The sequence below is a fragment of the Chionomys nivalis genome, chromosome 26, assembly GCF_950005125.1.
Source record: "Chionomys nivalis chromosome 26, mChiNiv1.1, whole genome shotgun sequence".
Classification (NCBI taxonomy): Eukaryota; Metazoa; Chordata; class Mammalia; order Rodentia; family Cricetidae; genus Chionomys; species Chionomys nivalis.
This window is the reverse complement of record NC_080111.1, coordinates 74331-100000: the sequence shown is the minus strand read 5'-3', so window position 1 is coordinate 100000 and position 25670 is coordinate 74331. Positions and strand designations below refer to the sequence as shown.

At 41.6% G+C, this 25670-nt stretch overlaps 1 protein-coding gene and 1 non-coding gene across 4 annotated transcripts in view; both read left to right on the top strand.

The window, feature by feature from the left end:
* Carf (calcium responsive transcription factor) overlaps positions 1-3987 on the top strand; it is a 37940-nt gene extending 33953 nt beyond the window's left edge. For all 3 annotated transcript variants that reach the window (XM_057758519.1, XM_057758520.1, XM_057758518.1), the window contains one exon: positions 2223-3987. In XM_057758519.1, the coding sequence (XP_057614502.1) occupies positions 2223-2344 (122 nt within the window). In that variant the 3' untranslated portion in view covers positions 2345-3987. The remainder of the gene's footprint in view (positions 1-2222) is intronic.
* Positions 3988-8304: 4317 nt separating this feature from the next.
* On the top strand, positions 8305-8407 carry LOC130867147 (U6 spliceosomal RNA). Its single transcript, XR_009056415.1, has one exon. It is a non-coding gene; the product is annotated as a U6 spliceosomal RNA (small nuclear RNA).
* Positions 8408-25670: the final 17263 nt, after the last annotated feature.

Sequence of the window (25670 nt, the reverse complement as noted above, 5' to 3'; positions counted from 1 at the left end):
AATGTGCTAGAATGCATAGAATGTACTTGAAGCAAGCCATGTAAGGAAAACTACTTAAGGGCAAAGATTATGGAGAGATGACTCAGAGGTTAAGAGCAGTGTCTGTTCTTCCAGAGGTCCTGAGTTCGATTCCCAGCAACCCCATGGTGGCTCACAACCATCTGTAATGAGATCTGGTGCCCCCTCTGACCTGTAGGCATGCATGCAGGCGGAACACTGTATATAACATAAATAAATAACATTGATAAATGTACATAGAAAGGATGGGAGTAAGTAGCCAATAAAGAATTATTAATAAGAAGTTGGGTTATACACTTAAATATTGAGTTTTGTGGGCATTTACAGAAAACCAGTAAGATTTGATCACATGAGTTTGTTTGAAGACCTTGTTATCTTTTGTTGTTGCTAACCCAGTCGTCATAGTGATAAAGCGTGTTCGCTCCCACCTGACCTCACCACATTACTTTCACACAGCTTCTATGGGAAGAGATAAGTATGCATTTTACTTTGAAGTATAAACATCTTCATGGAAATTATCCTTAGAACATGTATTTGCTCTATCTTAATCACCATTCTTTTGGTAAATAATACTGAATATCTTCTTTTAGAAATGGTTACAGCCCTTTAAATTTATAGGGAAACACAGTTGTATGAAATTCACAGAGACCTTTTATAACTACAGAGTAACATTACAGGTGAGGAGAAAAATGAGTATATGTAAAATTTATTGTCATAACACCATGCGAAAGTTAGCTATATTCTCATTTTACAGATAGAGAAACTAAGGCTCAGGGAGGTTAAGTAATTGCCTAGTGCTCACATTTAGTCAGTGACAGAGGAGGGGACTAAGCCCAACTATTTTAATCCTTACCTCCAAGGCTTGCTTTCTCCCTCTGTCTTGTCACATAGGATTTCTGTGAGCATTAATCCAAACTGCTTTCAAAGAAACCCCTTTTAATCCAAATTTGTATGATTTATCTAGTGAGGTCGTAATCTGGGGGGTTACTTCACCAGGATTGTGGGGTCCTCTTTCCTTCTTGACTCGTTGGCTGTCAGGCTGAGAGGGGAAAGAGGTACAGGGTCTGACAGGAGGCTCTGTAGGCAGTCCATGAAAAGTGGATGGAAGGAAGGGAGCATCCACGAGACAGACGGAGAGAGAGTACAAGGAATATGTAGGACTGGGGAGCCTGGGGACAAACCCTATCACAAGGCTTAGCCTGGGGCAGGATAACACATCTCTCCTATAGCAGAGCCCCTAGCACAAGTCTTCTGATCAGGGATCTTTGCCAGGGGTCAGGCATCTGGTTTACAGACAGCTTTCAGATAAGGTCAGTCCCCCAGACCCAGGGACATTCCCTAGACAAAGGCAGATAGAGAGTAGGAAGCTTTGCTGGTTGGAGGAAGCTCCATGCTGCCCAGCTAATGAGAAGTTGCCAGGCCATGGCATACTGCGACCTCTAATTAGCCAGCAATGTATTCCTCCAGGATGTGAGCCGTTGGGGTCTCCATGTTGCTGACTGAACTGCAGTATAAAGTTCAGTCTACCTGTAACAATATGCATGTGGCCAGCATATCAGTAAGCAAGTCGCAGTCCCTCTACCCTCTGCTCTCTTAAGACCAACTGAACAGCAGAGGTTCTCGATAGAGAATGATGATCCGAGGCCAGGGGTGGTGGTGCCTGCCTTTAATCCCAGCACTTGGTCTCTAGGTTCAAGGCCAGCATGGTCTACATAATGAGAACCTGTCCCCAAAACAAAACACAAAAACAAGTGAAGATGCATTGTATTGGCCAGTTGACAGTGTTCCGACTGGTGTGCTGGCTCTCCATTCATGTGGTTGTAAGCACAGTGGAGGGTGCTCAGGTGTTCTGAAGTGTGTTAGATCAGCAGACATAGCTCACACAACTGAGACAGGGCCATCATTTTAAGATGTGCTGCTGTGTTTTCTAATATGCCAAGTATTTTTTTTTCAGTTTTACCATGACCCTTTTCTAAACTGTGGTTTATTTGAGTTTATTCTAGGTTCAGATTGTTTTTATTTTACTGTTTTATTTACTGTGTTACTAAGGATGATCTTGAATTCCTGATCATCTGCTTTCAACACTTCAGTGCTGGCATTACAGGTGTACACCATCATGTCTGGCTTTAATTTGTAAAATTTTTAAGAGACCACAGTGTAATAAAATATACTAACCCTTTTGTATCTTTTGTTTGGTTTTAAAGTTGAAGAAAGTCGAGAAGATACTCTGTCCGTGAACCAAGTTAAACAAGAACCCAAAGAGTCAACACTGTCTATAGGAGCAAAAACTTTTCTGGACTGTAAAAAAAAATTATCTGCTACATAAAATGCTTAAAGCTTTTCAAATTCTACAGCTATGGTTCTGATGTCTTAAACGGTGAAGATTGCCAGGCATGGCATGTCAATCATTGGACCAGAACACAGTTACGAGCAGCTTCAACTTAAAACTTGAATATTTGTTGTCAATTCCATATTTGTAATTCTCTCAAGAAGTATCTTACTTTATTTTGTATTCCTATATATATTTTTTTTATTATCCAGTAAGTCAAGTGTTAAAAGATCATCTTTAACTTCACAGTAATTTAGTGTGAACACAAATAGTTATCTCACTCCTGGAAATACCTAGTATTGGTTCTTACAAGACAAAAAATGCCAACATAAGAGTGTGTGAGTATGTAGGGCATGTGTTGTGTGCTCAGAAATTTAAAATTGTGTGGAGATTTTCGATTAGCTAACAGGTAAGAGAATTTGTTATGTGTCCTATTTGAAAAGATAGAGCAATAGACTTATATGAAAGCACAGAGCTGCCAGTCACATTACTATAGATTTGCAAAGTGGCCCCCAGCCACCAATCACATTCCTATAGATTTGCATAGTAGCTGACAGCTACCAGTCACATCCCTGTAGATTTGCATAGTAGCACACAGCCACCAATCACATCCCTGTAGATTTGCGTAGGAGCACACAGCCGCCAATCGCATCCCTATAGATTTGCATAGTGGCACACAGCCACCAATCACATCCCTGTAGATTTGCATAGTAGCACACAGCTACCAATCACATCCCTGTAGATTTGCATAGTAGCACACAGCCACCAATCACATCCCTGTAGATTTGCATATTGGCACACAGCTACCAATCACATTCCTGTAGATTTGCATATTAGCACACAGCTACCAATCACATTCCTGTAGATTTGCATATTAGCACATAGCCACCAATCACATTCCTGTAGATTTTCATAGTAGCATACAGCCATCAATCATACTTCTGTAGATTTGCATAGTAGCACACATCCACCAATCACATCCCTGTATATTTGCATAGTAGCACACAGCTGCCAATCACATCCCTGTAGATTTGCATAGTAGCACACATCCACCAATCACATCCCTGTAGATTTGCGTAGTTGCACACATCCACCAATCACATCCCTGTAGATTTGCATAGTAGCACACAGCTGCCAATCACATCCCTGTATATTTGCATAGTAGCACACATCCACCAATCACATCCCTGTATATTTGCATAGTAGCACACAGCTGCCAATCACATCCATGTAAATTTGCATAGTAGCATACAGCCGCTAGTTACATCCCTGAACACTGCATTTGTGGTTTATCCTCTAGGCTTTATACCTTTAACTATAATTGAATGGTAGTAATGGTCTTCTGTCAGAAAGTTAAATGACTTGGTAAATATTGAAAAGTTTAAGTTGAATTAATCAGATTAATAACACAAATAAGTGAATTTTATATGGGATTAGAAGTAAATCCCTATTTAGGAAGAGAAAGATGAAAAATTCAGATAATGGGGGAAATATTATAATTCTCTACTGTTTACAGATCAGTTAAGGGAGTTTGGTGGTAGCAAAATTTTGTTGTTTTTTAAACATTCAATTTTTGGCTAGAAAATAATTTAAGTGATATTTACATTTTTTCTATACTAGAGTTCTTACTGAATTGATAGTATTACAATTTATATATTTCAAGGTAAGTATATATATATATATATATATATATATATATAGTTTAAAATTTAGTCCATATTTAAAACTTGAAAATGTTCAATCTGATATTTGCTTATTAAATGTGTATATTTATATCTACTACCAAATAACTAATAATCAGTATGTTCATTATAAGTTCTTTTTTTTGAAAGATTGGGTAGCTAGAAATTTCAAATGTAACTGTCATGAAATTAACTGAGCTAAACGCAGTGGTGCTCATCTGTGATCCCAGCACTCAGAAGGCAGAGACAGGCCAATGTCTGTGAGTTCAAGACCAACCTGGACTACATAAACAGATCCTACTAAGAAAGAAAGAAGGAATCAACCTATATTCATTTATGAGTGTATTTAAATTTTAATTTTTTACTAAAATAAGAATTTCAAGTGGATATTAAAGTTTACTATTCAAAGCATGAACAGTATACTATGAAATTTGACCTGAGTTCTTTACATGGGTATCCATCACCTTTGGCTTTTCTGTTCAGTCTCCCATTCTTATTCATGTTTTAGGTACATGGCCTGTATCTAAGTATAAAACACTGTTATTTATAAGTAGGTAGAACTCTTAGATTCATTATCTTTATAACTATATCTAGTCAACATAAAGTTTATTATTTATCTTATCAAATGCAAATTTCATATCTAATTATATGTACATTGTTAGTAAGAACTGTATTTTCTTTCCTAAAAATGAAGAGATCTAGTGACAGCATTTATAGATGCAGGTTGCTCAATCTGAATATGTTATGCTAAGTTCAACACAACTCATAGTCACTTCAAAACCTGAGTTTACTTAGTCTGTACTTATGAGGAATGAGATCATATTAGTATGTTTTTACAACTGTATGATAGGTAATACTTTTTGTTATCCTTGTTATAGAAACTGTTTTTCCAGAACTAATAGTTTTTCAACTTCCAATGATGATTAAGGTTTATTATTAAATATTTCATTCATTGAGCTGTATTCTTTGGAGACATTCCTTTTTGATGTTGAATTGTTAGTGAGCGATGCTTGTTAAGAAATAAGCCAGGTTCCTGTGAGGATTCACACAGAGCTTAGTGTTTAATCAGGAACAAACAGTTAAAATATATTTCCAAGTCAGGCAGTGGTGCCTCACACCTTTAATCTCAGTAGTCAGAGGCAGAGATAGGCCAATCTCTGTGAGTTCAAGGCCAGCCTGGTCTTGTAGTGAATTCCAGGACAGCCAGATCTACACAGAGAAAACAGCAACAATAACAACAAATATTTATAGTTGTATATATATACACATACACACACATATATACATATATATTTATATTCCTGTCACTCCATTCTAGCAATGGTGCACATCTCTAATCCCAGTGGATCTCTGTGAGTTCGAGGCCAGCCTGGTCTACATAGCAGGTTTCAGGACAGCTAGAGCTACAAAATGAGACCCTGCCACTTCATTCTGTATGAATAGGTCTTCTGTTAATATTTGTTATTATTAAATAAAAGGATAGAAGGTTATATATATTCTTCCTGCAACACAAATAAAACAGAAAACTGGCCATTTAAATACCCAAATGTATGTCCTTTTTTTTTTTTTTTTTTGGTAGAAACTGGAACTATTAACATTTTTGTGAGTAGTTATTCCATTAAATGGTGTCTAAATGTGTGCAAAAAATCATTTGCCTTCTAAACGCCTGTATAGTTGCAGCATTCCAGTGCTGGCCAGTTCCCATGTTCAAGTGTTTAATTCTCTCTAAATGTCCTGGATCTTAAAAACAAGTATAAAAATTTCAGTATCATCTGTATTTGGCATTCTCTTAACAACTCCACAGCAGAATTGGGCAAACGTTCCTTGGTTCATGTGTTACAAGGTGTGGTATCTGCAGTAGTAGGCTTGTTTCTCTGTAGTTTCCATGTTTGCAACCTGCAAGCAGACTTTGTATATACAGCAGTAAATTACCGATAAACAGCCACAATACACTTCCTCAGTAGTCATTTTCTCTTAGCAGCTAGTGTGCTTAACATCTTACACAAACTAAATGTTTCCTAGCCACCACAGAAGTGCTAGGAACATAAGCTTTGGGGCCCACCAGTGTGTGCTTTCTCTTCTTTATATCCTGTCAGACTATGACTTAATCAGTGAGTTTGAGACTGTTTACTTTATAACAGGTTTGTAAAGAGATTTCAAAATGTATGTATATATTGTAACCAAATGTACAGTGCTCTTGTAATAATGTAATTTTTTCATTAAAAATTCTGTTTGTTTTTTATGTGTTAGTTTTTGAAAATATTCTTCTCCTAGAGATAATGAAAATTTTGTTCATCTTAAATAAGATGGTGATAAGTGCTTCAGTACCTGAGAATTTTATTTTATTTTATTTATTTATTTATTTTTGGTTTTTCGAGACAGACATGCTGAAGCCTTGCCGGTAGGTCATGAACTTAGTGATAAAATATAAAATAAGCCGGGCGGTGGTGGTGCACGCCTTTAATCCCAGCACTTGGGAGGCAGAGGCAGGCGGATCTCTGTGAGTTCGAGACCAGCCTGTTCTACAGAGCTAGTTCCAGAACAGGCTCCAAAGCCACAGAGAAACCCTGTCTCGAAAAACCAAAATAAAATAAAATAAAATAAAATATAAAATAATGGAGGTAGGTTAATTCTAGCTGTAAGAGCTAGCTAGCATTACACTTAAGTAATTGGCCAAGTAGTGATTTAATTAGTACAGTTTCTGTGTGGTTATTTTTGGAGTCTGGGCAGCCAGGAAACAAATAAGCAGCCTCTTACAACATAGTTGACCCGCCCAGCAGGTCCTAAGTTATTCCAGGGTCTTGAAGAGGCACTATCTGAAAGACATGGGGGGAGAGAGAAACGGACGCCAAGCAGTATTCCTTGTCAAGGCATCCCGTTTATTGAAGCAAGTTTCATGTCTTAAATACTCCTCAGAAAGGAGCTAGGTCAAGGGGAAACTGAGAAAAGGGGGAAGGGAAGGAGGGGCTCGGTAGCTAGGCAACTAAGTGGGGCAGTTTGGTAGCTAAGCAGGGCAGTTGCAAGGTCAGTGGCTAGAACACCTATTGTTAGTGATAAGCAGGAAGCCATGAAGACACTCTGTGGTGCTTTTCAGAGCTTGAGTCTCCACGGTCAGCACGTAATGTTTTGGCTAACTTTAAGTTTTCTTGTCTCAAGATTTTTCCTTCAAGGCCCTGTGAGATGTGAGAAATGAGAAGCCTGAAATTGCTCCTGACACATAGTGAGTGCCAATCCATGACAATGGATTCCAAACACCATATGCACTCAGAAGGGGACTCTTCATATTTTCAAGAGGAGATCAGAACAGTTTTCAGACCAGAGATTAAGACTATATCATAAGAATAAGTGATTGAAAGCCGGGCGGTGGTGGCGCACGCCTTTAATCCCAGCACTCGGGAGGCAGAGGCAGGTGAATCTCTGTGAGTTCGAGACCAGCCTGGTCTACAAGAGCTAGTTCCAGGACAGGCTCCAAAGCCACAGATAAACCCTGTCTCGAAAAACAAAACAAAACAAAAAAAAATAAGTGATTGACAGTCTGGGCTGACTGAAGTCATCTACAGGCCTGTTTGATGCCATGAAGATATTGTGGGTAAAACATAACAATGGTCAGCATGGGTCCTCACAGTTCAGGTTGGTTTATGGCAACTTCACGTTGTGCCATATGAGGAGGTGCCAGTTTAATAAGCAAAGACATGATGGACAAATTGTAGAGGAAGTAAAGCAGAATAGTTCATGTGCTGTGGAAAGAAGCAGATTGAACAAGCAAAGGCCATGATGAGGACCTGGCAGATGTGGATGTGCTGCTTGCTACCTGGGGTCAGGGTGATTCATGACCCAGACTGTGTTGAGGGCCACATCTGGGTTCTGTGGTCCTACTGCAGACAGTGTCTGTGTTGACACTCATGACCCATATTGCCACCAAAGACCACAAAGATTCCAAGTCTTGTTTGCCAAGTCTTGTATCTGTGTGCAAAGCTGCTGCTATGATCACATTGATCTGGGTGGCATTTGCTTAATTAATTTTTCAGGGTTTTCTTTTGAGGTGGAATTCTGCAAGGATGTTGGGCAGACACTGGGAAGTGAGCAAAATTTGGTGCATGATTGATGTGAAATTCTCATAGAATCAATCAAGAATTATGGTAAAAGAGAGAGAGAGAAGAGAGAGAGAGAGAGAGAGAGAGAGAGAGAGAGAGAGAGAGAGAGAGAGAGAGAGAGAAGGGGTTGAAACTGAACAGGATGTTTAGGGAAAATTACCTCTAAGAAATTAGTTTCTGCTTGCTTCCGCAGCACATACACTAAAACTGGAACAATACAGAGAAGATTAGCATGGCCCCTGTCCAAGGATGACACACAAATTCATGAAGCGTTCCTTATTTTTTTATTTTGAATGATATTATTTATAAAGCAATAAAAACAATAAAAAACCAAAATTATAGGTGGAAGGGAGACATTTACTCTTAGGACAGACTTTTCTAAATTCTTTTTTTTTTTTAGAATTTATTCATCAATAAATTGTTTAGTAGAATTAAGAAAATCTGATGGTATATTAAAGTAGGCTATCAAATAATAGCAATACAATACAAATACAATACAAATACAATACAAATAATAGCATCCTCTTAGATCTGCAGTTGGGCTCCAGACATCCCAGTCTCAGCACAATCTTCTTTGTAGTTTTCGCCTTTCTGCGGAAAATAGGCTTAGTCTGCCCACCATAGCTACTCTGATTCCTGTCATAACGCTGCTTTCCCTGGGCATACAAAGAATCTTTGCCCTTCTTGTACTGGGTCACTTTGTGGGGTTGGTGCTTGCCACATTTCTTGCAGAATGTCCGGCGTGTCTTAGGAACGTTCACCATCTTGGCGGGTGCACAGAAAGAAAGAGGGAATGCCAGAAACGGCAATTTCAAGTGTTTATAGGCATGAAGTATTCCACATACTTGAAGTTATATGCTTTGGGTCTTGTGGAAATGTAATTAAGTGCTACATTTTTACTTTTGGAAATGTGATGAAAAGAACATTTAATAAATAACAACAACAACAACAACAACAACAACAACAAAGTTTCTTCTTTGTCTAGAATCCCAAAATGGCCTTGGGGCACCTTGTTCTTTCCAAAGCCAGAGAGAGCAAAAGTGTTTGGAGACTCTGACCCTTATCTCGTTCCTAAATGGTTTATGGTTATAATTTCAGTAAGATGTTAGAGTAGCTACAAATATCCATTAAAGAAAGCTCATGATAAAATGAACAGAAACTGTTGCCTGTGTGGAGACCCAGTGTTCTAGGTGGGCAGGGTCCATCACCTAGGTATAGCATCCTCTAAAGCCACACCAAAGGGATAGGGAGAATAATTTTTCCTAGATAGTCATGATGGTGCAGCACACATCCAATCCCTGGACTCTGGCAGGAGAGACAAGAAGATCTTAATGAGCCTTGCCTACATAGCAATATACAGGACTGTCAAGGCTATGTAGTAAGACGCTGTGTCTAAACATTTTCTCGTTAATTGATATACTATCCATTTCATTCCTAGCATTCTCCCTACCCAGTGTAGTTCCTGCATGCTATGTTGAGTTTCAGTTGGGTCTGTCTATCCCAGGGTGGCCAGATCAGACTTTTCCTTTTTTCTTTTTCTTTTTTTTCTGTCTCTTTCATTTGGATTTTGGACACTGGATGAATCTAAGTATAACTTTTCTGATACTTTAGGCTCCTTTTCTTTTTCTAGAAATGCCCCATTGTTCATGTGGCATTTTGTTTATCATATGTTTTACCTCCATACCTGCTTAAACAGCATGAGTGTACATTTCCCTTTACCCATCCATTGTCCTCCTCTGCTATTGCTGAGTTGCATACTTGCATGAGCTTGAAATATTCCCTCATAACTTGAGCAGATTATCTTTGGACTTTCACTTGAGTGAAAAGTTTAATTTTTTTTATTAATGATATTAAGAACCCCCAAAATATTATCCAATAATGGAAGCATCATAGCTCTGAGCTATCAATACTTGTGCAGAAGAACAATAGGGAATTCTGAGTTGGAGGTGTCCTTTAATGGAGACATTTGTGGCAGATTTTCACAATGCAAATCAAAACAACTATGAGATACCATCTTACACCTGTCAGAATGGCCAAGATCAAAAATACTGATGACAACTTAGGCTGGAGAGGATGTGGAGTAAGAGGAACACTCCTCCATTGCTTCTGGGAGTGCAAACTGGTACAATCAGCTTTGAAACCAGTATGGCAATTTCTCAGAAAATTAGAAATCATTCTATCTCAAGACCCAGAAATACCACTCTTAGGCATATACCCAAAGGATGCTCAATCATACCACAAGGACATTTGCTCAACCATGTTTTTAGCAACATTATTCGTAATTTCCAGACCTCGAAACAGTCTCAATGCTCTTCAACTGAAGAATGGATAAGAATACATTTACTCATAAGTTGTTTTAGACATAAAGCAAAGAATAACCAGTCTACAATCACCAATCTCAGAGAACCTAGACAACAAAGAAGAAACCCTAAGAGAGAAATACATGGATTTGACTGGGAAGGAGAAAAAGACAAGATCTCCTAAGTCAACTGGGAGCATGTGGGACTGAGAGGGAGAGCGAAAGGGGAGAGAGGAGGAAGGAAAGGGAGTAGGGGATATATCTGTAGCCCAATTAAAAATAATAAAATATAAACAATATTTCAAAGTCAAGTGCCTATGAGCTGTAGATAGATAGTAAAGGATATATATATCTAACTTCAAGGTTATCATTCAGGGAAAATAGCGGAATGATAAAAAATTAAAAGAGCTCATGTAAATAAATCTATTGGAATATGATCTAGCACACAGAGAGCTTAAAATGTACTATTAGTAAATGTGTGGTTAAAATTTTTTCTCTATATTCTAGTATATATATATATTTATATATATATATATTATGTTTTTCAGTCAGTGTTACTTTTTGGTGAGGTTTATGCAGTGTAGCCCTTCCAGAGAAAGTATGTTAAGGAGGTGAGCTGTGATATTAAAGACTTGTCATACTTCCAGGTTATCCTCTGTGTTTCATGCTCTCCAGTGAGGATGTGAGCTCTCAACTCCCTGATCTGCTTTCACGCTTCTCAGGCTTGATGGACTCATGCTGCTGGAACAGTAAGACCATAGAAACCCTTTATTCTTTAAGTTATTTTCATTGTGCTATGTTGTCACGTCAACACCCCCTCCATCCGTCCTAACTTACAGTCATGCCTTCTGCTTCTTGTACATGTAGATATCTTTGCTTGCATCTGTGATATTTTAGTGTCTGCAGCACATCTGTCCAGGACCTTCTGGCTTTCTTGGTTTCCATTGAGAATTTTGGTTTATTTCTGTTAGGTTTACCTATATGTGTTACTTTGATGTAGGAAGGTCATTGGCTAATAAAGAAAACTGCCTTGGCTCATTTTATTGTCTAGCCTTTAGGTTGGTTGAGTAAACAGAATAGAATGCTGGGAAGAAGGGAAGTGAGCTCAGACGCCATTTCCTCTCCTTTCTTGGGCAGACACGATGAAGCAAGCCGCCAGGTCAGACATGCTGAATCTTTTCCGGTAAGACTAGTGCTACACAGATTATTAGAGATGGGTTGATCGTGATATGAGAATTAGCCAGTAATGGCTATAGCTAATGGGCCAAGCAGTGTTCAAAAGAATACAGTTTGTGTGTTGTTATTTCTGGGCATAAGCTAGCCATGCGACCGGGATCTGGCGTGGCATGAACACAGCCAGCAGCTACCTACTACATTACTTGCACCTCTTAATATTCTTTCTTTATTCTGTGCGTTTTGTGTTTTGATTATTATATGATGAGGCGATTTTTATTTTTAATCCAGTCCATTTGGTGTTCTTTAAGCTTCCTGTACCTCCATGGTGATATCCTTATGTAAATTGGGAAAGTTCTCTTTTATAATTTTCTTGAATATGTTTTATGTGCCTTTTATCCCTATTAGTATTAGGTTTGTTCTTTTCATGTTTTCCCAGATATCCTGGATGTTTTGTGTTAAGAATTTGTTAGAAGCAGAATGTTTTGTTAGAGGCGGAGGCAGGCGGATCTCTGTGAGTTCTAGACCAGCCTGGTCTACAAGAGCTAGTTCCAGGACAGGCTCCAAAACCACAGAGAAGCCGTGCGCTGCTGGCTCACTCCTTTATTCCCAGCACTCGGGAGTCAGAGGCAAGCGGATCTCTGTGAGTTCGAGACCATCCTGGTCTACAAGAGCTAGTTCCAGGACAGGCTCCAAAGCCACAGAGAAACCCTGTCTCGAAAAACCAAAACAAACAAACAAAAACCAAAAAAAAAAAAAACCAAAACCACAGAGAAACCCTGTCTCGAAAAACCAAAACAAACAAACAAACAAACAAAAACCAAAAAAACACAAAACCACAGAGAAACCCTGTCTCGAAAAACCAAAAATAAAAAAAAAGTATTTGTTATAATTAATGTTTTCTTTGTATGATGAATTTATTTTATCTAGCTATCTTCAACCCCTGAGATTCTCTCTTCTATCTTTTCTATTCTGTTGGTTATACTTCCCTTTGTAGTTTCTATTCATGTACCCAGATTTTCCATATCCAGAGTTTCCTTGGTTTTTGTATTGCCTCCATTTCAGTCTTAAGTCTTGAACCAATTTCTTCAACTTTCTTCAAATTCCAGTTTGTTTTTTCTTTGTTCTTCTTTTGTTTTCTTGAGTTTCTTGGAGGGATTTATTAATTTCTTCCAATTTTTTGTTGTTTTTTTCTCCCCTTTTCAAGTGAGTTTATCATTTCATTTTAAATGTCTCTATTCTCTATGAAGTTATTTTTAAAATCATTTTCTTCTGCCTTTACTTGGTTAGGATGATCAAATCTGCCTGATCTGTGATCACTGTGTTTTGATGTTATCATATGGTTGATTATGTTGTTGGATAAATTCTTTTTTTTTTTTTTCGTTTTTCTGTGTCTTTGGAGCCTGTCATGGAACTTGCCCTACTTGCACTATAATGGAAATGGTTGATTACACTGGTCACTAACTCTGTAATCGGCTAGGTGTGGCGGCTATAGGTTGGCGGCACTAGGGGTGTGTTGGGCATTGCCAGGGCCGGGGAGGGGCCCGGGTGACCGGGCACTCTGGGTCAGCGGGCCTTTAGTGGGAGTGGGGGGCTATGTTTAGGGCGTAGCTAGGGCTGAGGCGTGGCTAGGGGTGGGGCGTCGCCAGTGTTGGTCGGAGCCGGGGGTGTGGCGTTGCCAGGGCCCGGGTGGGGCCGCGGTGACTCGGCACACGTGGTCCTTGGGGACTCGGTGTGACTGTGTGGTCTGGGGCGGGGCGTGGGGTACCCGCGGGTCTCCGGTCCCGGTCCTGCACTACGTCTCCCATGATTCCTCGCGGTTGCCATTTTGCCAGCCTGGGACGGACTCGGTCTCCCCTGATCCCCGGGCTGGAATCCCGGGCTCCTTCCTTCCTTTCTTCCTGCTTGCCCGCAGCGCTGGAGAAAAGGAGAAAAAAGAAGAAAAAAGAAAAACCGCCGCTGCCCTCCCTCCCCCTGCCGCTTGTATCCGCCGCTTGTGGAGCCGCGATCGCCGCGGGTGAATCCGAGGAGCAGGGGAGAGGGGGAGGGTGCGTATCTCCGTGGCCGCTTCCCGCCGGTTCCCGGGAGGGACCGGAACCCGGGCTCCCGGGCCGGCGCGCGGGCTGGGGGGGAAGTGGTTGTGCGTGGGGCGTGGGTGTTGCAGCGAGGAGGGAGGAGGAGCGAGCCGCGCGGCTTCCCGAAGGTACCCGGGCTGGCGGGCGAGCAGGGGAGCAAGGAGGGAGGGGGGAGGGATTGAGCCAACCACGCGGCTTCCCGCCAGCAGTGGCGGTGGCGGGAGCGGCAGTACCCAGTACCCAGTGGCTCAGGTCCAGACAGACGTCCACGGTGTCCGTCTCCCCCCCCCCCCAATGGCGGACACAGGACACTCTGGTGGCCCCCGTACTCTGGCCAGAGTCCGGCAGGCCCCTCTGCCCGGCCCAGACGCTGACCCCACGTCTCCCCCGTGCCCTCCGCAGGCCCCTGACCGGACTCAGGACGCCCCCGGAACCCGAGATGCTGCGCTGGAGGCTGCAGGAAGATGCACAGAGGGCCACAGAGGGCACAGAGGACCACAGTGCACCCCAGTGTCCACAGACTCTGCACAAACAGCGACCAGGACTCCACCTGGGGCCTGGGCCGTGGCCAGAGAGGCTTCAGGTACGCGCTGACGGTGCTGGCTGGTGGGGGGGGGGGGCAGAGCTCACTCCCAAGGTGTCCAGGCCGCCCCTCGGGAGAGGAAGGGGAGACTCTGCATTCCTGGCATGGTAGGATATTATGCTTGTAATACCACAGTCCAGTGTACAGAGTCATGCTCTTGGTGTGCAGTGGGAAGAGAGATTTGAAAATTCATGGTGTGGTTTCTATAATTTTTTAATATTGCATTAACTTTCAAGTTTTTCTTATACATGTTTTAAACAGTTTCAAAACTGGTAGTATTATGGTGATGTTTATTGTCTTTTAGCAATGCATAATTATTAGAAAGCTTCTAACTTTCTGCTATCACCAGCCACAATGGCATGATTCAGTGCAGTTTAGTGGAACAAAGTTAAACAGTTTCTTATTAATGTCATTCTTTCTCTCTGGAACTGGACTACTCCATTTCAAATTTAGGATAGATAAGTGTTCCACTTTTTTTTTAAAAATCATTTTAAAACATCAATTATTTGTGTCATTTTTAACATTCATCTTATTTAGATGCATTACTGCTATATTTTTCAATGTTTTCTAGTTTAAGAATTTCATTCCATTTTTCTTTTTTTTTTTTTTTTTTGGTTTTTCGAGACAGGGTTTCTCTGTAGTTTTGGAGCCTGTTCTGGAACTAGCTCTTGTAGACCAGGCTGGTCTCGAACTCACAGAGATCCGCCTGCCTCTGCCTCCCGAGTGCTGGGATTAAAGGCGTGCGCCACCACCGCCCTGCTTCATTCCATTTTCCTTAAGTGCTGTTTGTTTATTTATATCAGTTTAGAGCAGGGTTTCTTAACCTTGGTGGTCACAGCTTCCTTTGGTGGTTCAAATGATCCTATCACAGGACTGGCCTAAGACTATCAGAAGGCACAGATATTTTATATTATAATTCATAGCATTAGCAAAAATATAGTTATGAAGTAACAGTTAAAATAATTTTTTTGTTGTGGTTCAACACATCAGGAGGAACTCTTTTAAATGGTCACAACATTAGGAAGATCGACAACAACTGGTTTATATCAGTGTCTCCTGTAGCTCATGCTTACCTCACACTATGTAATTGCGAATTGCTTTGAACACCTAATCCTGCCTCTGCTACCCATTGCTGGAAAGATAGTACTGCAACTCCAACCATGATGGACCTCTACCGGTCTTTGGAAAGGAGAAATAGACCAGTGAATGAGTACCCTCCAACTTCTATATTTTATTGTGATTTACAAGTGAAGTAGGACCGACGTAAGAATGTAGTTCATTGACCAACTGTAAAGCAAACATTGTCACAATAGAAAAATGGATGGGCAGGAAAAAGTGTGAAAGATTTCCTGCTGTGACAGTAGTTGACATTAGCAATGAGTATTGACACACCACAAACCCTGCATTCAACAATCTATATAAAAACTTACAATTAAACCAACTTACTTTAGTTACAATAGTTCAAGCCAACTACAACAACTATGTAAAAGTGTTAGGTCCTGCCTAACATGACTCTATACCCTGAGAGAAATGATGTGAGTTGTACTTGGTGTGCTCTAATACAGATCTCTAGTCTCTGGAGCACATGATCATGAATCTTGTTTGAACTTTTTAACTCTATTCTTTTCATATTGCAATTACATTATTTTCACTATCTGTGTCTTCCTTCTAATTTTTCCCACGTACCCTTTATTGTTTTCTAATCCATTGCCTCTTTTTGTTTAACAATTACTGCTTGAATGTGACCTGTGTTTGGTTGCAGGACCTCCCAGCTATGAAGTAAAGGGTTGGCTACACTGGACGTTGTGTAATGGAATGTGTACACATAGGACCATGTTCCTTGGAGGAACATGTCTGAGACATTTGATCTCTGTTCATCCAGTATGGTAACTGCTATTGTCTTGAAGCACAGCTGGGTGGTTCTAGCTAATGAAGGACTCTACTTGGCAATCAGGAGCACCAGTAGGAGTTAGCTTACAGGTTCTTTTCAGGATTCTCTTGTTCTGCTGAAGGTAGCTGTAAGGACACAAAGCCATGCAATGGTAAATGTAGGGGCCACTGTCCCCAGACCAGGAAGAGCAGGTTTGCTGAGCTATTAGCTGCTTGGAAAGGAATGCACCATGATCCAGACAGGTTCTGTTAAGTTTGTGTGGTGATCCTTGTAGTGACCCTTGGCCTCTGAGTTTTGTTGAGTGTGGATTCCCTGTGGGAGAGGGAGTCTCTGCCATACTGGTGTGGGAGACTATGATCTTATAATATTTTTGCCTCATCCTATTTAATTGAAAATTTCTTTAAATACTCCATCCTGCCTCTGCTGCCTAGTGCTGGCTAGATAGTCCTGAAACTCCTTCAGGACAGGGCCTTGACCGGTATGTAAGAACTAAAAATAGACCAGCTAGTGAGTGACCTCCAGTATCTCGTCTTTTAGTGCTTGCTTATAAATGAAGAGGGATCTGTCCAAGAGCTGAGTACATAGGTCAAGCTTGATGCTTGTATATTCACAGTGCAGAAAGTGAGAGACAGGACAGTGGTTGATAATTTTCCTACTTCAACAGTATTTGAGATTAGCAATGCTTAGCTATTTACTAATTACCTAATTAGGGATTCGGTAATCCAACTTTAGATGCTCCATAAATGTTTTGGTGGCCATTTTTTGTTGTTCACAGGCCAGGACAATCAAGAATCTGAATAAAGAACTGACCTTCTCATGAAACCAAATTGCTATAGTTATAGTAGTAGTTCAACCAAAATAGATCTGAGTAATATGTGGCCCTGCCCAACCATACTGTTATTGTACTGGTTTTAAATATATATGTGGATATGAAAGGTTTGAGAAATCTTTGATGTGCTCTAATATAAATCTCTAGTTTCTGAAGCACATGGCCATGAATCCTGTTTCAACTTTTCAAAATATTTTTTTGAGATTATAACTATATCATATTCACATTCTCTTTCCTGTCCCCAATCTTTACCATGACCCCTTTTTATCTTCTAATTTATGGCCTATTTTTCTTTAACAACAGTTATAAATGTGACCCATGTTTGTCTTTTGAGCCTCCCTGTGTATGGATTTCCTGGGGAGAGGGAGACTCTGCAGCCTTGGCATGGTAGGATATTGTGCTTGTAATATCACTGTCCAGTGTACATACAGAGCCATGCTTTTGGTGTGCAGTGGAAAAACAAATTTAAAAACTGATAATCTGATTTCTATAAGTTATGAATATTGTAGTCTACTTTCAAGTTTGTCTGATGTCTCAAATAGTTTAAAAGCTAGTAGAACTACGGTGATGTTGATTGTCTTTTAGCAATACATGATTAAAATATTTCTAACTTTCTGCTACCACCAGCTAGCTGCAATGGTGTAATTCATTGATGTTTAGTTCCAGGTGACAAAGGGAGTTTCTGCGCTACAGATGTTTCTTAGGTTTTTATGGTATTTGGCAGGTAGATAGAGCAGAATCTATATATTGTGCTATAATCCATTTGTCAGGCAGCAGAAGTTATTCTGTATTGTTTTGTGATTGGGCATCAGTGTGTCTGGTTTTACCTGAAAATACCAGGTCTAATGTACTGCATAACCATAGCAGTAGATCATCTCTTTTTGCAGCGAGGGCTCTAGAGCATGAGGCCTCTCTGGAAGAAATAACAGTAGCTGGAAGGTCTGAAACAACTGTTTAAGGGTCACATTGAAGTAATTTTGTGAAAATTGTGAAGCTGCTTTTGGTTAGAGGATTTAATCACTGCAAATGAATGCAAGTTAGAATAAAAAATGGAAACCCAAAAGTAATATTGTTGCTAGGCAGGACCAGGGAATGATGTCTCTTGAAAGAGTGTAGAAGATATCTAGACTTTGGTTGTTAAAAAAAATATAGAAAGTAGTACAGAGAACTAAATTGGCTGTTCTTATAGGATCAAGAAGACAGAAATGTTAAGAGTAATGCCAGAAATTCGAGATTGAGATCCTAGGATTTCAGTTGGAAATCATAACAGATTAAGTTAGAGGTTATTTGTATGATATTTTTGCTCTAAAATCTTTCTGTCTATTACTTGGAAATTTATTAAAGCACAATCAAAAAAAATGGGCTGATTCATTAAATGAAATATTGGATTTGTTATTACTGATGATTCATTCACGTCTATAGTGAAAAGATAACAATTGTGGCTCAAATAAATGAAAATGACAAGGTAGTTTCATGTGTCAACCAATTACTAGGATAAGCAGTGATTTTCAAGGAGTTTATTACTATTATAGAGAAGGTCCTTGCCATGGAATGGAAGTCTAGCAAGATGCTCCAGGAGTAAGACTGTATCCACATAAACTTTCAGTTTATGTAAGGAGTAAGCAAATAATTCCTAGTCCTAGTAAGGAACTTTATACATAACCGGCTATGCTCTGTGGTCCAAATGTGTTAGTGTCTATCAATTAAGAAGTTAAACTTTTAAGGACCACTCATCATGTGCTGGTCTTGGAAAAAAAAAATCAAAATTTAAGGTACTGGGTTCTGAGTTTGTGGTTACAACTAAGGTTTCATTGTTACTGGCATCCAAGATTGGCAGAGTCAGAAACCCAGTGAAGAGATTGTGAGAGTTCATGCCATGAAGCTGTGAGGATCAAACCTGTTGTTGTTTTTACTTTTTGGAGTGCCTTCCCCGGCTCTCAAAAAAACCACATACACTGAGCCAAACCCGCAGACTTGTGGTCTCTCCTGGGTCTTCAGAAGTTCTGCACTTTTAATATTTAGCTTTAGGATTCGTCTGAAGTTAATTTCTTTGGGTTTGTAAAAGGTTTCTCCTTTGTAGAGTAGCAGTCCGCTGGTAAACTGTGATGTAGAAGAGTAGAATTGATAATAGAATTAATGCTGTAAGTACTTACCATTTCTTAAGTCCCACAAAGTGTTACGTTTGGAACTTAGTCCCCAGACCCTATCCCAGTCACCAGGCCTGGTCTGTACTTCATATCCCAGCATTCCAGGTCCTGACCCCTCCCTGGGGGTGTTATTGGGACACCTCCCCAGGGTTCTTAAGTCATCCCCCCCCCCCCAAAGAGAAACACGTGGTTCTTTTCTTCCTCCTGGGTGTCGCGTTCCTGTTGCTTCCTGTTTCCCCCTTAGTGCCACCTGAGGGCACAGATACCCCATTAAACCTTGGATATTTCTTAATTTTTATTTTCTTTTTGACCCTTTTTTTACCTAAGAGCCACTTTGGGTCATGCTCCGAAATGGACTTAGGCCACGTGGTTGATCATAGCCTCTAAATGGGCACTTACTGTTAAAAGCCAGGTCTGTTTTTTCCCCTGTGCTCTCGGTCCACCCCCACCTTAGCCAGTCTCAGCACCAGCTGCCTGAGGCACTGGCCCCTCCTCTACCCCCTCAATCCTACACTCCCTACCTCTTCCGGTTTAGCCACATTCATTCCCTAATCCTTTGCTTCTATCCCAGCCACCATGCTTGGTCTGGACTTCAAATCCCAGTATGCCAGGTCCTGACCCCTCCCTCGGGTACTTAATTGATGCCCCAAAAGAGGAACACGTGGTCTCCCTTTATTCTTCCCTGTGTTCGCGTTCCAGACGGCTTCCCGGTTTTCTCCCCTCTCTGCCACCCGACAGCGCAAATCTCCCTTTAAACCTTGATATTTCTTAATTTTGATTGTTTGTTTGGCTTGATTGGTAATTTTTGCGTCTTCATAGAGCTTGTTTAGGAATTATTTCTAACATTTGGAGATTCCCACCAAGCTATGGAATTTCCACGTGGTAGGCCTCGTGTTGAAAGGCCCCTAGTCTGCAGTTTTGAGCTGTCTATGCCACACTTAAAACCGGCTTCTGGGGTACAGTGGCTGCGTTCTGGTGAGTCCCTTTTCTTGTCTATAGGGTTTGTGGGTACCCATTCGTACTTATTTTTTTTTCATTTTCGGTTTTCCATTTGAAGTCTTGAGCTCACGCTGGTAATTCAAGTCAGGTTGTTGTCAATCTTGCGGGGTCGGGGTTGGCTGAGGCTGAGATCTGTTTGTATCGTGGGACTTAGGCCACGAGGTTGGTCAAATACTCTAAATGGGCACTTACATTTCAACGCCAGGTCTGTTTTTGCCCCTGTAAGTGTCTTACAAAAAAAAAATGTTTTAAATTTGGCTTTATTGTGAATTTTTGCATCTTCAAAGATCTCAATTTGGAAATATTCCTAACACAAAGTATAATTTAAGTATTCTATTTTTGTAAATATTTTTTAAATATTTATCTTAAATATTGTTCACATTCACTATTGTTATACCTTTGATGTACGCTCTTTTTGAGTTTTGTGTTTTTCTGTCTTTGAACTCACAGAGATCTGCCTGTGTCTTTTTCTGAAATGCTGGGATTAAAGATGTACACCACTTTCCCTCCATAAGTCATATTATGTCAGTCTGTGTACTATTTTTTTATAATCTTATTGATCACTCTGAGTGTTTCTATTATGAATGTAGCTTTGTAATCAGCTTTTCTGTTATAAATTTTTGCAAATTGTCATTGAATTGTATTAATTTTATTCTGCAACTTTACTATACACAGCATATTTGTTTCTTTATTTACTTTGGTTTTGTTTTTCTTGTTGCTGTTAATCTGTGAAACACTTGGGTTATTGGGTTTTGCTGATTCGAGGTTATCTGTTTTTGGAGTTTTTGTGGGTTCTGGTAGCTCTCTTGGTTTTGGGTTTTCCTTCTATTACTTTCTGTAACGCTGGGTTTGTGGCTATGTGTTGTTTAAATGTGGTTTTGTCATGGAATATCTCATTTCCTCTATTGATGGTGATTGAAAGGTCTGTGCTTGTATCTGTGGTCTCTCAGTGTCTGCAGCACATGTGACCAGGGCCTTCTGGCTTTCTTGGTCACATTGAGAAGTCGGGTGTAATTGTTTACCTTTATTTTGTACTTGAACTTTTCCCTTTGCAGCTCATAATAGTCTGTCTTTAGTTTATATGTTTTGTGTTTTAATTATTATATGTTGATAGCACTTTATTTTCATTCAGTCTATTTTGTGTTCTGTAAGCTTCTTCTATCTTTGTAGGGCTCTCCTTTAATTTTGGAAATTTTTCTTGTATGATGTTGGTGAATGTGTTTTCAGAGTTTTTGAACTGTAGTTCTTCTCCTTCTATCCCTATCATTCTTATTTTTTGCCTTTGATGTTTTTCCAGATTTCCTGGATGTTTTGTGTTAAGAATTTGTTAGATATAATGTTTTCATTGGCTGATGAATTTATTTCATCAGTATGCAGCTGTAGTTCCCAAAATGGTGGTAGCGTGCCATGTGGTGGCAGACAGTGGGCCCTGGGAGCAACCAGTCATAGGCAGAAATGGCTGCTGCTCCCAGAGCGGTGGTCTGAGCGGTTGTGGCAAGACATGTGGTGGTAGGCAGAGGTCCCTGTGAGCATCCAGTCTCATTCAGAAATGGCTGCCAGTTCCATAGTGGTGGCCTGAGTGATGGTGGCAGGCCATGTGGTGTCAGGCAGTGGGCCCTGAGAGCAGCCAGTCTCAGGCAGAGATGGCTGCTGGGTCCCTAGTAGTGGCTGGTCCCAGGCAGCGAGACACATGGCAGGCGGGCCAAAGATAGAGACAGGGATAGACACGACTTGCAGAATTAGGTCTACTGCGCAAGCGTTGCCTTTTCGTGGAACTCTGGGTGATTCTGGGAAGTGTGGTCTTTTAAATCAGGCGGGCAGATGCAGTACTCTCCACGTGCATGTCCTCTTTGTCTAACCCTGGGTGCTTCTGGCTGACCTTGAGTTTATAGAGACCAACTTTTCTCACACTATGTAGTTTAGAATTGTTTTGAACACTTAGTCCTGCTTCTGTGTCTCAGTGCTGGAAAGAAATTCTTGTAACCGCTGCAAGGCTGGGTCTTTAGTGGTCATTGAGAAGGAAAATAGATGAGTGTCCTCCAACTTATCTGCACTATAAGTGAAAGGGTTTATTATACTGGTCACTAATTCTGTAATGGGCTAGGGGTGGTGCTTTGGTAGAGGTGGTCGGCGCTATGGGTATGTAGGGCGTTGCCACATCCGGAGGTGGGGGCCGGGTGACCGGGCACTCTGGGTCAGCGGGCCCTTAGGGGGAATGGGGGGCTGTGGTTATGGCCTGGCTATGGCTGAGGCTTGGCTAGGGGTGGGGCTTCGCTAGGGTTTGGTGGCGCCAGGGGTTGGGCTTTGCCAGGGCCGGGGAGGGGCCCTGGGGTCTCCTGTTGACTGGGGTGCCGGGGGCGAGGTGTGGGGTCCCCGCGGTGCGTGTCCAGGACCTTGGACACTCCCCCGAGCCGTGCGTGGACGGCCCCGCCGCTCTCCGTGGCCCCCGGGGCTCCTGGACCCGATTCCCGGTCCAGGACTACGTCTACCATGATTCCTCTCGGCGGCCATTTTTCCTGTAGTACGGGACCAGTCTGTGAGGGACTCTGTCTCCCAGGATCCTCGGGCTGGAAGCCCGGGGTCCTTCCTCCCTTCCTTCCTTCCTTCCTTCCTTCCTTCCTTCCTTCCTTCCTTCCTTCCTTCCTCCCTCCCTCCCTCCCTCCCTCCCTCCCTCCCTCCCTCCCTCCCTCCCTCCCTCCCTCCCTTCCTGCTTTCCCGCCGCTCCTGCCACGGTGGGAGCCAGCTCCCAGCACGCGGGAGAAGCAGAGAAAGGAGAAAAAAGAAGACCCCCCCCCCCCCCGCCGCCTCCAGCCGTCGCTTGTGGAGCTGCAATCGCTGCGGGTGGGGAAGGAGCGCGCCACCAGGCATCCCACCAGTACCGGTGTGGGCGGGCGAACAGAGGGGGTGAGAAGGGAGTGGGGAGGGAGCGAGCCATCCGCGCGGCTTCCCTCCAGCAGTGGCAGCCGGAGGACACAGGACACTTGGGAGGCCCCCGGACTCTGGACAGAGTCCGCCCGGCCCAGACGCTGAACCCACGTCTCCCCTCTGCCCTATGTAGGCCCCTGACTGTACTCAAGATGCCCCCGCACCCCGAGATCCCTCGCTGGAGACTGCAGGAAGATTCCCAGAGGGCCACAGTGTCCACAGACTCTGCCCAGAAGGCGACCAGGACTCCACCGGGGGCCTGGGCCATGCCTAGAGAGGCTTCAGGTACGTGCTGATGGTGCTGGGGGGGGCAAAGCCCAGGAGGCCTCCAGACTCTGCACAGAGACCAGAGTCCGCCAGGCCACTCTGCCCGTCCCAGACGCTGACCCCACGTCTCCCCCGTGCCCTCCGCAGGCCCCTGACTGAACTCAGTATGTCCCCGGACCCCGGGATGCCGCGCTGGAGGCTGCAGGAAGATTCCCAGAGGGCCACATAGGGCACAGAGGGCCACAGTGCGCCCCAGTGTCCACAGACTCTGCCCAGACAGCAACCAGGACTCCACCGGGGTGGAGGCTTCAGGTATGTGCTGATGGTGCTGCGGGGTGTGGGGGGGACACCAGAGCCCATGCCCACGGTTTCCTGTACACCCGTGGGGAGAGGAAGGGGAGACTCTGTAAGCCTGGATATTATGCTTGTAATACCACAGTCCAGTGTACAAACAGACTCATGCTCTTGGTGTGCAGTGTGAAGAGAGATTTGAAAATTGATGGTGTGGTTTCTAGAATTTTTGAATATTGCATTCACTTTCAAGTTTGTCTTATAAATGTTTCAAAGCTGGTAGTATTATGGTGATGTTTATTGTCTTTTTACACAATTTTTTTTTTTTTTTCTAGACAGGGTTTCTCTGTGGTTTTGTAGCCTGTCCTGGAACTAGCTCTTGTAGACCAGGCTGGAGTTGAACTCACAGAGATTTGCCTGCCTCTGCCTCCCGAGTGCTCGGATTAAATGCGTGCGCCACCAACGCCCGGCTATTGTCTTTTTATCAATACATAATTATAATGCTTCTAACTTTTTGCTATCTCCAGCCACAATGACATGATTCAGTGCTGTTTAGTGGAACAAAGTCATACAGTCTCTTATTAATGTCATTCTTTTTCTCAGGGAAGGTACTACTCCATTTCAAATTTAGGATAGATAAGTGTTCTATTATAAATTTTTTTATCATTTTAAAGCATCATTTATTGGTTTCATTTTTAGCATTTATTTAGTTTAGATGCATCACTGGTATATTTTTCGATGTTTTCTATTTTAAGAATTTCATTCCATTTTTTCTTAAGTGCTGTTTGTTTATTTATCTCAGTTTAGAGCAGTGTTTCTTAACTTTTGTGGTCACAGCTTCCTATGGGGGATCAAATGATCCTATCACAGGATTGGCCTAAGACCATCAGAAAGCACGGATATTTTATATTATAATTCATAACAGTAGCAAAAATATAGTTATGAAGTATCAATGAAAATAAGTTTTTAGTTGGGTTTAAACACATCAGGAGCAACTCTTAAATGGTCACAACATTAGGAAGATCGACAACAACTGGTTTATAGCAGTGTCTCCTGTAACTCAGGTTTACCTCACAATATCTAATTGGTAATTGCTTTGAACACCTAATCATGCCTCTGCTACCCAGTGCTGGAAAGATAGTCCTGCAACTCCAACCAGGATGGACCTTGACTGGTCTGTGTAGAGGAGAAATATATCAATGAATGAGTACACTCTAACTTCTCTAGATTTTATTGTGAATTTACAAGTGTAGTAGGACCGATGTAAGAATTTAGTTCACTTACCAACTGTAAATCAAACATAGTCACAATGGAAAAATGGATGGGCAGGAAAGAGTATGAAAGTTTTCCTCCTGGCACAGTAGTTTACAGTAGCAATGAGTAGTGACACACCACAAACTTTGCATTCAAGAATCTATATAAAAACTTATAATTAAACTAAATTACTGTAATTACAATATTTCAAGCAAACTAGAAGAACTAAGTAAAAGGGTGTGGTAGGTCCTGCCTAACATGACTGTATACCCTGAGAGAAATAATGTGAGTTGTACTTGGTGTGCTCTAATACAGATCCCTAGTCTCTGGAGCACATGACCATGAATCTTGTTTGAACATTTTAACCATATTCTTTTGATATTGTAATTATATTACATTATTTTCACCATCTGTCTCTTGCTTCCAATTGTTCCCATGGACTCTTTATTGTGTTCTAATCCATTGCCTCTAGAAATGAGAAAAATAATGAAATTTGCTTTATTAAGATGGCTCAGTGGTTAAGAGCATTGCCTGCTCTTCCAAAGGTCCTGAGTTCAATTCCCAGCAACCACATGGTGGCTCACAGACAGACTGGAACTTTATATTAAAATACCAAATTGTATTAATTTTTTTCTGTAAATTTACTATACACAGCATAATTGTTTTTAGGTATCATGTTCCCAAAAATTAATTATGTTTCTTTATTTACTTATTTTTCTTGTTGCTGTTAATCTGTGAAATACTTTTTGTTTATTGGATACAATGTCTTTGCAGGTGGGTTTTGATGATGCGTGGTTATCTGTTTTTTGAGTTT